We start from the raw sequence: 15,054 nt of genomic DNA, 5'->3' as shown, positions 1-15,054 counted from the left end.
AAGTCCAGGGAGCACTCTCTTATGTTCCTGGTACTCTGGTATATGGCCCCATCTGACTCCGCAGCTTCCCTGTTGGCTGCCTGCCTTTACCTTGTCTCCAGCATTGGGTGCTGCATCTGCCTGAGTTTTGCTGACCCTGTCTTCTGCCTCTGATCTTGTGGTTTCCCGGGTCTGGAACTGACCCTGTCTTCTGCCTCTGATCTTGTGGTTTCCTGGGTCTGGAACCTTGCATCCCTTCATGATGACTCGTGCACAAGTCCTGTGGGAACTGAGCAAGTCAGCACAAGTCACCGGACCAATGCAGTCTCCTGAGGACCCTCACCCCAAGCCACACAGCATTTGGAAGACATCAGTGGATTAAAGTGATTAGTTCTAAATATTAAATATATTCCATCTAGTCTATGAATAGAAAATGAGCCCGTGCCTTGGAGCTGGCCGGCACCTGTGGTCCTGTGACTAAGCACAGGCTTCCAACCATGTTCTCTGACTGTATGCGGACTCTGTGTAACTTCTTATATTACTATTTCTACCGCTCTGTAATTCTCACCCCTCCCGTATTCCATTGTCTTCTTGCTGTGTCCATGTCCCATATTTGCAAAAAAAATCTTAAAAAATTAAGTAAAATTACGCCACGGTATGCATAGTGGTGCGCTGTGCAAACAAAGGGCCATTTTTGGGCCGGAACACTCCGGAACGTCATTCCTGAAGCTCTTTTCTAAAATGACCAGGAACGGCGTTTCTGGAATGACTGCGGCCCGGCCCTGTCTGCCCTGCTTACCCTGTCTGAGCCTGAAGGGCTGAAGGGCATTATGTGTATATACGGCACACTGGGGGGCGTTATGTTAAAAAAAAAAAGTTTATGCACCTACAAAACTAGCACTGCGCATGCATCACATGAAAGCCTAACTTCCTCCACTTTATCACCAGCCCTTCCAATGACATACAATATACTTTTCTGTTTTTTTTTCTTCTAAAATACTGACTGGCTTATCCTTAGTTATGGCTGAAACTAATGATTACAACGAGAGGACTTCTGAACTGTTTTAATTACATTTCCCTTTTGTGCATGTGCTAATTACATTGCTCGGAGGAATGACAAAGGCCAGCGGAGATTGACGTCATCGCAACCGGTGAACAAGCCTATACTTGGTGAAACGGCCGTCCAAAGAAGGAGGTCCATGTCCTGTGCACAGGTCCAGGACATACTGCACGAACACTCATCCTCTATCATATACCTAAACTGTCTAGATCTCTCTGATGGTATAGCACCAATATTATAATCTTTATGACTTTATCTGATAAAGCTAATAATCTATGTTTGACCTCTCCTCACTGATACTAATACTCCATATTTTGCACTAGCATTAATCTCACTCTCATTGTGTTGGGACACGCCATGCTTCTTGCAGGGAACAATGGTCTGACTTAAAACAGCAGATCCCTGATTTCTCTGTATTTTCCTTCACCTGTCTGTACTCTCACCCACCTGTTCACTGTTCTTAGTAACACAGGAGGGCAGCAGAAACAGTAAGTGAGCAACGTGAAACTATTTCTCCTCATTATCTCTTTATGGACGGGATGTACTAAAGGAAAAATGCGGTAAAAACCTGTTGATACATAAATTATAAATTCATTCTCATCACTATTTACATTATACATTTTTGCACTGTGTGTGACTTCTTTTCCCATAACCCTTTCCACCTCTATGCTATCGTAATGATTTGTTCGCTCATGAACAGAAGAATACCTTGTCATAACTAGTTGTCAGTGCACTGAGATATCCGCATACTCTCTTTGGCGTTACTGAGCAAACATGGTCTGTTCAGTTGGCGTGTTTAGGGAGTGTCGGGGGCTTGTCAGTGTAAGGGGCACAGCCGCAGACACAGACGCACCAATCTGTATTACTGCGTTTCTGCACACTGACAGTGGTCACCTCAGTCCTGGAACATTCGGTCGCACGGATGTACATGAGGGAAGGAGCTTGTGGCATCATTTGCATAAAGCTGCAGACACTGCTGCGGGAGATTCCACATCTGGGCCCTAGCGGGGCTGCAACGTCGTCCAAGGTGTGCAGGGGGAGCTGGCCAGGACATATGAACATACATGTGCCCATTGACAGGCTGAGCAGTGTGTGCCATGCTGCGACGGCTGCTGATTCCCGGGAAGGAAGCCAAGACATATGTTACATATAACTTCACATGTATGTTCATATGTCCCGGCCAGCTCCCCCTGCACACCTTGGACGACGTTGCAGCCCCGCTGGCCCTAACACTGTCTTTTTCTCCAATACACTAACATTTTGCCTACACATGATGACTCCAGCAGTGCCCCCATACATGGTAATACCACCAGTGCCCCAGAGTAATACTGCCACTGTGCATCTGCACATGATTATACCAGAACTGCATAGTCTATCCACAAACCATTGTTCCAGAGTATTAAATAATAATTAAAACAGAAGTGACAGTAAAGAACACAGTATGTGACATGGTAAAATCTTTGTTTATGAATTAAAAAAACTTAGATCCTTGGAAACAAGAGGCGTCAGTAACGGAGTCTATCTGCCGACGCAGGCAGCGCACTAGCACAGGAGCAGAGTCCCCTAGCCAGTGCATGGTAATACACACAGAAGGAACCTATTATCTAATGACTCACGTTATAACATGTCAAATAGAATGATCCCACTATTTATGATAGCTGCCTAATAATCTAGCCTGGAGTTGCTCAAATATCCAGCATGGAGCACATTACACGCTGATTCACAGAAGCTAATTAAAAAGATCTTGCAACTGGATACACACATCTGTGACACAAACACAGACCGGCTTAGCATTAATCATTTCACACAATGTTTGTAGTAAGTTCTACCCCTGCTGCGCGGCCTTCTGATTATAGAGGAGTGAGCGGGCTGGGGGGGAATGATAGCAGGAGGAGGCTGTGCTGCCGTGCCCCCGGCCTGTCACAGAGGCTGTGCTGCAGTGTCCCCGACCTGTCACAGAGGCTGTGCTGACGTGCCCCCGGCCTGTCACAGAGGCTGTGCTGCAGTGTCCCCGACCTGTCACAGAGGTTGTGCTGCAGTGTCCCCGGCCTGTCACAGGGGCTGTGCTGCAGTGTCCCCGACCTGTCACAGAGGCTGTGCTGCCGTGCCCCCGGCCTGTCACAGAGGCTGTGCTGTAGTGTCCCCGACCTGTCACAGAGGCTGTGCTGCAGTGTCCCCGACCTGTCACAGAGGCTGTGCTGCAGTGTCCCCGACCTGTCACAGGGACTGTGCTGCAGTGTCCCCGGCCTGTCACAGGGGCTGTGCTGCAGTGTCCGCGGCCTGTCACAGGGGCTGTGCTGCCGTGCCCCCAGCCTGTCACAGGGGCTGTGCTGCAGTGTCCCCAGCCGGTCACAGAGGCTGTGCTGCAGTGTCCCCGGCCTGTCACAGGGGTTGTGCTGCAGTGTCCTCGGCCTATCACAGGGGCTGTGCTGCCGTGCCCCCAGCCTGTCACAGGGGCTGTGCTGCAGTGTCCCCAGCCGGTCACAGGGGCTGTGCTGCCGTGTCCCCCGGCCTGTCACAGGGGCTGTGCTGCCGTGTCCCCCGGCCTGTCACAGGGGCTGTGCTGCAGTGTCCCCGGCCTGTCACAGAGGCTGTGCTGCAGTGTCCCCGACCTGTCACAGACGCTGTGCTGCAGTGTCCCCGACCTGTCACAGGGGCTGTGCTGCAGTGTCCCCGGCCTGTCACAGGGGCTGTGCTGCAGTGTCCCCGGCCTGTCACAGGGGTTGTGCTGCAGTGTCCTCGGCCTGTCACAGGGGCTGTGCTGCCGTGCCCCCAGCCTGTCACAGGGGCTGTGCTGCAGTGTCCCCAGCCGGTCACAGGGGCTGTGCTGCCGTGTCCCCCGGCCTGTCACAGGGGCTGTGCTGCAGTGTCCCCGGCCTGTCACAGAGGCTGTGCTGCAGTGTCCCCGACCTGTCACAGACGCTGTGCTGCAGTGTCCCCGACCTGTCACAGACGCTGTGCGGCAGTGTCCCCGACCTGTCACAGACGCTGTGCGGCAGTGTCCCCGGCCTGTCACAGGGGCTGTGCTGCCGTGCCCCCAGCCTGTCACAGGGGCTGTGCTGCAGTGTCCCCAGCCGGTCACAGAGGCTGTGCTGCAGTGTCCCCGGCCTGTCACAGGGGCTGTGCTGCCGTGTCCCCCGGCCTGTCACAGGGGCTGTGCTGCAGATGTCCCCAGCCTGTCACAGAGGCTGTGCTGCAGTGTCCATGGCCTGTTACAGGGGCTGTGCTGCTGTGTCCCCGGCCTGTCACAGGGGCTGTGCTGCAGTGTCCCCGGCCTGTCACAGGGGCTGTACTGCAGTGTCCCTGGCCTGTCACAAAGGCAGTGCTGCAGGTGTCCTCACTGTCGCGTCCCCATCCTGTCACAGGGGCTGCGCTGCAGGTGTCCTCACTGTCGCGTCCCCATCCTGTCACTGGGGCTGAGCTGCAGGTGTCCTCACTGTCGCGTCCCCGTCCTGTCACAGGGGCTGAGCTGCAGGTGTCCTCACTGTCGCGTCCCCGTCCTGTCACAGGGGCTGTGCTGCAGTGTCCCTGGCCTGTCACAGGGGCAGTGCTGTAGGTGTACTCACTGTTGCGTCCCCGTCCTGTCACAGGAGCTGCGCTGCAGGTATCCTCACTGTCGTGTCTCCGGCCTGTCACAGAGGCTGTGCTGCAGTGTCCATGGCCTGTCACAGAGGCTGTGCTGCAGTGTCCATGGCCTGTCACAGGGGCTGTGCTGCAGAGTCCATGGCCTGTCACAGAGGCTGTGCTGCAGTGTCCATGGCCTGTCACAGGGGCTGTGCTGCAGTGTCCATGGCCTGTCACAGGGGCTGTGCTGCAGTGTCCATGGCCTGTCACAGAGGCTGTGCTGCAGTGTCCATGGCCTGTCACAGGGGCTGTGCTGCAGTGTCCATGGCCTGTCACAGAGGCTGTGCTGCAGTGTCCATGGCCTGTCACAGGGGCTGTGCTGCAGTGTCCATGGCCTGTCACAGTATTGGTGTTGTCAAACTTTTTTTGGGGGGAAGGGGGTGCCGTTAGGTATAATATAGGATATAATACACCTACTGATAGGCGCAGCTGTACATCTGCATGGGCCGCACATACTTACTGCCCTCCCCTCTTCTGCCTCTCAGGGCACCTGCATGAGCCGCACATACTTACTGCCCTCCCTTGTTCTGCCTCTCAGGGCACCTGCATGGGCCGCACACACTTACTGCCCTCCCCTCTTCTGCCTCTCAGGGCACCTGCATGGGCCGCACATACTTACTGCCCTCCCTTGTTCTGCCTCTCAGGGCACCTGCATCGGCCGCACACACTTACTGCCCTCCCCTGTGCTGCCTCTCAGGGCACCTGCATGGGCCGCACACACTTACTGCCCTCCCCTGTGCTGCCTCTCAGGGCACCTGCATGGGCCGCACATACTTACTGCCCTCCCCTGTGCTGCCTCTCAGGGCACCTGCATGGGCCGCACATACTTACTGCCCTCCCCTGTTCTGCCTCTCAGGGCACCTGCATGGGCCGGACATACTTACTGCCCTCCCCTGTGCTACCTCTCAGGGCACCTGCATGGGCCGCACATACTTCCTGCCCTCCCCTGTTCTGCCTCTCAGGGCACCTGCATGGGCCGGACATACTTACTGCCCTCCCCTGTGCTGCCTCTCAGGGCACCTGCATGGGCCGCACATACTTACTGCCCTCCCCTGTGCTGCCTCTCAGGGCACCTGCATGGGCCGCACATACTTACTGCCCTCCCCTGTGCTGCCTCTCAGGGCACCTGCATGGGCCACACATACTTACTGCCCTCCCCTGTGCTGCCTCTCAGGGCACCTGCATGGGCCGCACATACTTACTGCCCTCCCCTGTTCTGCCTCTCAGGGCACCTGCATGGGCCGGACATACTTACTGCCCTCCCCTGTGCTGCCTCTCAGGGCACCTGCATGGGCCACACATACTTACTGCCCTCCCCTGTGCTGCCTCTCAGGGCACCTGCATGGGCCGGACATACTTACTGCCCTCCCCTGTGCTGCCTCTCAGGGCACCTGCATGAGCTGCACATACTTACTGCCCTCCCCTGTGCTGCCTCTCAGGGCACCTGCATGGGCCGGACATACTTACTGCCCTCCCATGTGCAGCCTCTCAGGGCACCTGCATGGGCCGCACATACTTACTGCCCTCCCCTGTGCTGCCTCTCAGGGCACCTGCATGGGCCGGACATACTTACTGCCCTCCCATGTGCAGCCTCTCAGGGCACCTGCATGGGCCGCACATACTTACTGCCCTCCCCTGTGCTGCCTCTCAGGGCACCTGCATGGGCCGGACATACTTACTGCCCTCCCTTGTTCTGCCTCTCTGGGCACCTGCATGGGCCGCACACACTTACTGCCCTCCCCTGTGCTGCCTCTCAGGGCACCTGCATGGGCCACACATACTTACTGCCCTCCCCTGTGCTGCCTCTCAGGGCACCTGCATGGGCCACACACACTTACTGCCCTCCCCTGTGCTGCCTCTCAGGGCACCTGCATGGGCCGCACACACTTACTGCCCTCCCCTGTGCTGCATCTCAGGGCACCTGCATGGGCCGCACACACTTACTGCCCTCCCCTGTGCTGCCTCTCAGGGCACCTGCATGGGACGCACATACTTACTGCCCTCCCCTGTGCTGCCTCTCAGGGCACCTGCATGGGCCACACACACTTACTGCCCTCCCCTGTGCTGCATCTCAGGGCACCTGCATGGGCCGCACACACTTACTGTCCCTCCCCTGTGCTGCATCTCAGGGCACCTGCATGGGCCGCACACACTTACTGCCCTCCCCTGTGCTGCATCTCAGGGCACCTGCATGGGCCGCACACACTTACTGCCCTCCCCTGTGCTGCATCTCAGGGCACCTGCATGGGCCGCACACACTTACTGTCCCTCCCCTGTGCTGCCTCTCAGGGCACCTGCATGGGCCGCACACACTTACTGCCCTCCCCTGTGCTGCCCCTCAGGGCACCTGCATGGGCCGCACATACTTACTGCCCTCCCCTTTGATGCCTCGCAGGGCACCTGCATGGGCCGCACACACTTACTGCCCTCCCCTCTTCTGCCTCTCAGGGCACCTGCATGGGCCGCACACACTTACTGCCCTCCCTGTGCTGCCTCTCAGGGCACCTGCATGGGCCGCACACACTTACTGCCCTCCCTGTGCTGCCTCTCAGGGCACCTGCATGGGCCGCACACACTTACTGCCCTCCCTGTGCTGCCTCTCAGGGCACCTCCTGCATGGGCCGCACACACTTACTGCCCTCCCCTGTGCTGCCTCTCAGGGCACCTGCATGGGCCGCACATACTTACTGCCCTCCCCTGTGCTGCCTCGCAGGGCACCTGCATGGGCCGCACACACTTACTGCCCTCCCCTCTTCTGCCTCTCAGGGCACCTGCATGGGCCGCACACACTTACTGCCCTCCCTGTGCTGCCTCTCAGGGCACCTGCATGGGCCGCACACACTTACTGCCCTCCCCTGTGCTGCCTCGCAGGGCACCTGCATGGGCCGCACACACTTACTGCCCTCCCCTCTTCTGCCTCTCAGGGCACCTGCATGGGCCGCACATACTTACTGCCCTCCCTGTGCTGCCTCTCAGGGCACCTGCATGGGCCGCACACACTTACTGCCCTCCCTGTGCTGCCTCTCAGGGCACCTGCATGGGCCGCACACACTTACTGCCCTCCCTTGTGCTGCCTCTAAGGGCACCTGCATGGGCCGCACATACTTACTGCCCTCCCATGTGCAGCCTCTCAGGGCACCTGCATGGGCCGGACATACTTACTGCCCTCCCATGTGCAGCCTCTCAGGGCACCTGCATGGGCCACACATACTTACTGCCCTCCCTGTGCTGCCTCTCAGGGCACCTGCATGGGCCGCACACACTTACTGCCCTCCCCTGTGCTGCCTCTCAGGGCACCTGCATGGGCCGCACATACTTACTGCCCTCCCCTGTGCTGCCTCTCAGGGCACCTGCATGGGCCGCACACACTTACTGCCCTCCCCTGTGCTGCCTCTCAAGGCACCTGCATGGGCCGCACACACTTACTGCCCTCCCCTGTGCTGCCTCTCAGGGCACCTGCATGGGCCGCACATACTTACTGCCCTCCCCTTTGATGCCTCGCAGGGCACCTGCATGGGCCGCACACACTTACTGCCCTCCCCTCTTCTGCCTCTCAGGGCACCTGCATGGGCCGCACACACTTACTGCCCTCCCTGTGCTGCCTCTCAGGGCACCTGCATGGGCCGCACACACTTACTGCCCTCCCTGTGCTGCCTCTCAGGGCACCTGCATGGGCCGCACACACTTACTGCCCTCCCTGTGCTGCCTCTCAGGGCACCTCCTGCATGGGCCGCACACACTTACTGCCCTCCCCTGTGCTGCCTCTCAGGGCACCTGCATGGGCCGCACATACTTACTGCCCTCCCCTGTGCTGCCTCGCAGGGCACCTGCATGGGCCGCACACACTTACTGCCCTCCCCTCTTCTGCCTCTCAGGGCACCTGCATGGGCCGCACACACTTACTGCCCTCCCTGTGCTGCCTCTCAGGGCACCTGCATGGGCCACACACACTTACTGCCCTCCCTTGTGCTGCCTCTAAGGGCACCTGCATGGGCCGCACATACTTACTGCCCTCCCATGTGCAGCCTCTCAGGGCACCTGCATGGGCCGGACATACTTACTGCCCTCCCATGTGCAGCCTCTCAGGGCACCTGCATGGGCCGCACACACTTACTGCCCTCCCTGTGCTGCCTCTCAGGGCACCTGCATGGGCCACACATACTTACTGCCCTCCCTGTGCTGCCTCTCAGGGCACCTGCATGGGCCGCACACACTTACTGCCCTCCCTGTGCTGCCTCTCAGGGCACCTGCATGGGCCGCACACACTTACTGCCCTCCCTGTGCTGCCTCTCAGGGCACCTGCATGGGCCGCACACACTTACTGCCCTCCCTGTGCTGCCTCTCAGGGCACCTGCATGGGCCGCACACACTTACTGCCCTCCCTGTGCTGCCTCTCAGGGCACCTGCATGGGCCGCACACACTTACTGCCCTCCCTTGTGCTGCCTCTAAGGGCACCTGCATGGGCCGCACTTACTTACTGCCCTCCCATGTGCAGCCTCTCAGGGCACCTGCATGGGCCGGACATACTTACTGCCCTCCCATGTGCAGCCTCTCAGGGCACCTGCATGGGCCGCACACACTTACTGCCCTCCCTGTGCTGCCTCTCAGGGCACCTGCATGGGCCACACATACTTACTGCCCTCCCTGTGCTGCCTCTCAGGGCACCTGCATGGGCCGCACACACTTACTGCCCTCCCTGTGCTGCCTCTCAGGGCACCTGCATGGGCCGCACACACTTACTGCCCTCCCTGTGCTGCCTCTCAGGGCACCTGCATGGGCCGCACACACTTACTGCCCTCCCTGTGCTGCCTCTCAGGGCACCTGCATGGGCCGCACACACTTACTGCCCTCCCTTGTGCTGCCTCTAAGGGCACCTGCATGGGCCGCACTTACTTACTGCCCTCCCATGTGCAGCCTCTCAGGGCACCTGCATGGGCCGGACATACTTACTGCCCTCCCATGTGCAGCCTCTCAGGGCACCTGCATGGGCCACACATACTTACTGCCCTCCCTGTGCTGCCTCTCAGGGCACCTGCATGGGCCGCACACACTTACTGCCCTCCCCTGTGCTGCCTCTAAGGGCACCTGCATGGGCCGCACACACTTACTGCCCTCACCTCTTCTGCCTCTCAGGGCACCTGCATGGGCCGCACACACTTACTGCCCTCCCTGTGCTGCCTCTCAGGGCACCTGCATGGGCCGCACACACTTACTGCCCTCCCCTCTTCTGCCTCTCAGGGCACCTGCATGGGCCGCACACACTTACTGCCCTCCCTGTGCTGCCTCTCAGGGCACCTGCATGGGCCGCACACACTTACTGCCCTCCCTGTGCTGCCTCTCAGGGCACCTGCATGGGCCGCACACACTTACTGCCCTCCCTGTGCTGCCTCTCAGGGCACCTCCTGCATGGGCCGCACACACTTACTGCCCTCCCCTGTGCTGCCTCTCAGGGCACCTGCATGGGCCGCACATACTTACTGCCCTCCCCTGTGCTGCCTCTCAGGGCACCTGCATGGGCCGCACACACTTACTGCCCTCCCCTCTTCTGCCTCTCAGGGCACCTGCATGGGCCGCACACACTTACTGCCCTCCCTGTGCTGCCTCTCAGGGCACCTGCATGGGCCGCACACACTTACTGCCCTCCCCTGTGCTGCCTCGCAGGGCACCTGCATGGGCCGCACACACTTACTGCCCTCCCCTCTTCTGCCTCTCAGGGCACCTGCATGGGCCGCACACACTTACTGCCCTCCCTGTGCTGCCTCTCAGGGCACCTGCATGGGCCACACACACTTACTGCCCTCCCTTGTGCTGCCTCTAAGGGCACCTGCATGGGCCGCACATACTTACTGCCCTCCCATGTGCAGCCTCTCAGGGCACCTGCATGGGCCGGACATACTTACTGCCCTCCCATGTGCAGCCTCTCAGGGCACCTGCATGGGCCGCACACACTTACTGCCCTCCCTGTGCTGCCTCTCAGGGCACCTGCATGGGCCACACATACTTACTGCCCTCCCTGTGCTGCCTCTCAGGGCACCTGCATGGGCCGCACACACTTACTGCCCTCCCTGTGCTGCCTCTCAGGGCACCTGCATGGGCCGCACACACTTACTGCCCTCCCTGTGCTGCCTCTCAGGGCACCTGCATGGGCCGCACACACTTACTGCCCTCCCTGTGCTGCCTCTCAGGGCACCTGCATGGGCCGCACACACTTACTGCCCTCCCTGTGCTGCCTCTCAGGGCACCTGCATGGGCCGCACACACTTACTGCCCTCCCTTGTGCTGCCTCTAAGGGCACCTGCATGGGCCGCACTTACTTACTGCCCTCCCATGTGCAGCCTCTCAGGGCACCTGCATGGGCCGGACATACTTACTGCCCTCCCATGTGCAGCCTCTCAGGGCACCTGCATGGGCCGCACACACTTACTGCCCTCCCTGTGCTGCCTCTCAGGGCACCTGCATGGGCCACACATACTTACTGCCCTCCCTGTGCTGCCTCTCAGGGCACCTGCATGGGCCGCACACACTTACTGCCCTCCCTGTGCTGCCTCTCAGGGCACCTGCATGGGCCGCACACACTTACTGCCCTCCCTGTGCTGCCTCTCAGGGCACCTGCATGGGCCGCACACACTTACTGCCCTCCCTGTGCTGCCTCTCAGGGCACCTGCATGGGCCGCACACACTTACTGCCCTCCCTTGTGCTGCCTCTAAGGGCACCTGCATGGGCCGCACTTACTTACTGCCCTCCCATGTGCAGCCTCTCAGGGCACCTGCATGGGCCGGACATACTTACTGCCCTCCCATGTGCAGCCTCTCAGGGCACCTGCATGGGCCACACATACTTACTGCCCTCCCTGTGCTGCCTCTCAGGGCACCTGCATGGGCCGCACACACTTACTGCCCTCCCCTGTGCTGCCTCTAAGGGCACCTGCATGGGCCGCACACACTTACTGCCCTCACCTCTTCTGCCTCTCAGGGCACCTGCATGGGCCGCACACACTTACTGCCCTCCCTGTGCTGCCTCTCAGGGCACCTGCATGGGCCGCACACACTTACTGCCCTCCCTGTGCTGCCTCTCAGGGCACCTGCATGGGCCGCACACACTTACTGCCCTCCCTGTGCTGCCTCTCAGGGCACCTCCTGCATGGGCCGCACACACTTACTGCCCTCCCCTGTGCTGCCTCTCAGGGCACCTGCATGGGCCGCACATACTTACTGCCCTCCCCTGTGCTGCCTCTCAGGGCACCTGCATGGGCCGCACACACTTACTGCCCTCCCCTCTTCTGCCTCTCAGGGCACCTGCATGGGCCGCACACACTTACTGCCCTCCCTGTGCTGCCTCTCAGGGCACCTGCATGGGCCGCACACACTTACTGCCCTCCCCTGTGCTGCCTCGCAGGGCACCTGCATGGGCCGCACACACTTACTGCCCTCCCCTCTTCTGCCTCTCAGGGCACCTGCATGGGCCGCACACACTTACTGCCCTCCCTGTGCTGCCTCTCAGGGCACTGCATGGGCCACACACACTTACTGCCCTCCCTTGTGCTGCCTCTAAGGGCACCTGCATGGGCCGCACATACTTACTGCCCTCCCCTGTGCTGCCTCTCAGGGCACCTGCATGGGCCGCACATACTTACTGCCCTCCCTTGTTCTGCCTCTCAGGGCACCTGCATGGGCCGGACATACTTACTGCCCTCCCATGTGCAGCCTCTCAGGGCACCTGCATGGGCCGCACACACTTACTGCCCTCCCTGTGCTGCCTCTCAGGGCACCTGCATGGGCCGCACACACTTACTGCCCTCCCTTGTGCTGCCTCTAAGGGCACCTGCATGGGCCGCACACACTTACTGCCCTCCCCTGTGCTGCCACTCAGGGCACCTGCATGGGCCGCACACACTTACTGCCCTCCCCTGTGCTGCCTCTAAGGGCACCTGCATGGGCCGCACACACTTACTGCCCTCCCTTGTTCTGCCTCTCAGGGCACCTGCATGAGCTGCACATACTTACTGCCCTCCCCTGTGCTGCCTCTCAGGGCACCTGCATGGGCCGCACATACTTACTGCCCTCCCCTGTGCTGCCTCTCAGGGCACCTGCATGGGCCGCACACACTTACTGCCCTCCCCTGTGCTGCCTCTCAGGGTACCTGCATGGGCCGCACACACTTACTGCCCTCCCCTGTGCTGCATCTCAGGGCACCTGCATGGGCCGCACACACTTACTGCCCTCCCCTGTGCTGCCTCTCAGGGCACCTGCATGGGCCGCACACACTTACTGCCCTCCCCTGTGCTGCCTCTCAGGGCACTTGCATGGGCCGCACACACTTACTGCCCTCCCCTGTGCTGCATCTTAGGGCACCTGCATGGGCCGCACACACTTACTGCCCTCCCTGTGCTGCCTCTCAGGGCACCTGCATGGGCCGCACACACTTACTGCCCTCCCCTGTGCTGCCTCTAAGGGCACCTGCATGGGCCGCACATACTTACTGCCCTCCCTTGTGCTGCCTCTCAGGGCACCTGCATGGACCGCACACACTTACTGCCCTCACTGTGCTGCCTCTCAGGGCACCTGCATGGGCCGCACACACTTACTGCCCTCCCTGTGCTGCCTCTCAGGGCACCTGCATGGGCCGCACACACTTACTGCCCTCCCTGTGCTGCCTCTCAGGGCACCTGCATGGGCCGCACATACTTACTGCCCTCCCCTGTGCTGCCTCTCAGGGCACCTGCATGGGCCGCACATACTTACTGCCCTCCCCTGTGCTGCCTCTCAGGGCACCTGCATGGGCCGCACACACTTACTGCCCTCCCCTGTGCTGCCTCTAAGGGCACCTGCATGGGCCGCACACACTTACTGCCCTCCCCTGTGCTGCCTCTCAGGGCACCTGCATGGGCCGCACACACTTACTGCCCTCCCTGTGCTGCCTCTCAGGGCACCTGCATGGGCCGCACACACTTACTGCCCTCCCTTGTGCTGACTCTCAGGGCACCTGCATGGGCCGCACACACTTACTGCCCTCCCCTGTGCTGCCTCTCAGGGCACCTGCATGGGCCGCACACACTTACTGCCCTCCCTGTGCTGCCTCTCAGGGCACCTGCATGGGCCGCACACACTTACTGCCCTCCCCTGTGCTGCCTCTCAGGGCACCTGCATGGGCCGCACACACTTACTGCCCTCCCTGTGCTGCCTCTCAGGGCACCTGCATGGGCCGCACACACTTACTGCCCTCCCTTGTGCTGCCTCTCAGGGCACCTGCATGGGCCGCACACACTTACTGCCCTCCCCTGTGCTGCCTCTCAGGGCACCTGCATGGGCCGCACATACTTACTGCCCTCCCCTGTGCTGCCTCTCAGGGCACCTGCATGGGCCGCACACACTTACTGCCCTCCCCTGTGCTGCCTCTAAGGGCACCTGCATGGGCCGCACACACTTACTGCCCTCCCCTGTGCTGCCTCTCAGGGCACCTGCATGGGCCGCACACACTTACTGCCCTCCCCTGTGCTGCCTCTAAGGGCACCTGCATGGGCCGCACACACTTACTGCCCTCCCCTGTGCTGCCTCTCAGGGAATAATAAGTCGTAGCTGGGAGATGCGTTTGGCTTGTTTGTGAGCACGCACAGACTGGAGTCACACGGCACATAGTACTCTCTCTGCATTAGACTCTGTGAGTCCATGTGAGCATCTTTTGCTGGTGGCCTGTCTGGGACTTTATGGAAATACCGCTACAAGCCGTTCCCTGGTGTACCACCGTGCGTCTGCATATGACAGGACTGAGACGCTCACTGTCAGCGACTGTAGATGCTGTTATAGCACCTGGTGCCCCATCGGTGCCCTATGGCAGAAGCAGATATTCCGAGTGTGGTCTCCAATGTGAGCGATTAAGCGCCTGTGTATGCAAACGCTTCAGCGACATGCCCATGACCGAAGACAGTCCTTCTCCATTCTTCTGATTAGCCACTTTCCAGTCACCACCTAGAAACACGTCTGCATCTGAAATCGCTAATGCGTCTCCGTAGGAACATAATCGGGTTCCTTGTGGTTTAGACACACGCAGTAACAGAGAAACGCTCCAGTGCGTCAGACAGCACCATAGCAACCCAAGCGCAGTAACAGAGAAACGCTCCAGTGCGTCAGACAGCACCATAGCAACCCAAGCGCAGTAACAGAGAAACGCTCCAGTGCGTCAGACAGCGCCATAGCGACCAACGCGCAGTAACAGAGAAACGCTCCAGTGCGTCAGACAGCGCCATAGCGACCAACGCGCAGTAACAGAGAAACGCTCCAGTGCGTCAGACAGCCCCATAGCGGCTCAGGCCCTGTGTGTCCTTCTCAAGCCTGTGCTGAATCAACCTAACCTAACCTGGATCATGTTTTGCAGGAGCCGCAAACGGGACTT

General features: G+C 60.0%; 1 protein-coding gene across 2 annotated transcripts in view; it reads right to left on the bottom strand.

Moving 5' to 3' along the window:
* Window positions 1–15,054, bottom strand: part of TGFB2 (transforming growth factor beta 2) — a 254,239-nt gene that overhangs the window by 224,096 nt on the left and 15,089 nt on the right. The window contains exon 2 of one of the 2 annotated variants that reach the window (XM_063919122.1): window positions 91–268. The exons of the other annotated variant lie outside the window; for it this stretch is intronic. Within the exon in view, the coding sequence (XP_063775192.1) occupies window positions 91–232 (142 nt within the window). The 5' untranslated portion in view covers window positions 233–268. The remainder of the gene's footprint in view (window positions 1–90; window positions 269–15,054) is intronic. 2 annotated transcript variants of the gene reach the window in all.

This window comes from Pseudophryne corroboree, chromosome 4, assembly GCF_028390025.1.
Source record: "Pseudophryne corroboree isolate aPseCor3 chromosome 4, aPseCor3.hap2, whole genome shotgun sequence".
Classification (NCBI taxonomy): domain Eukaryota; kingdom Metazoa; phylum Chordata; class Amphibia; order Anura; family Myobatrachidae; genus Pseudophryne; species Pseudophryne corroboree.
Note: the sequence above shows the minus strand (reverse complement) of the source record. Positions and strands in the feature narration are given on the sequence as shown.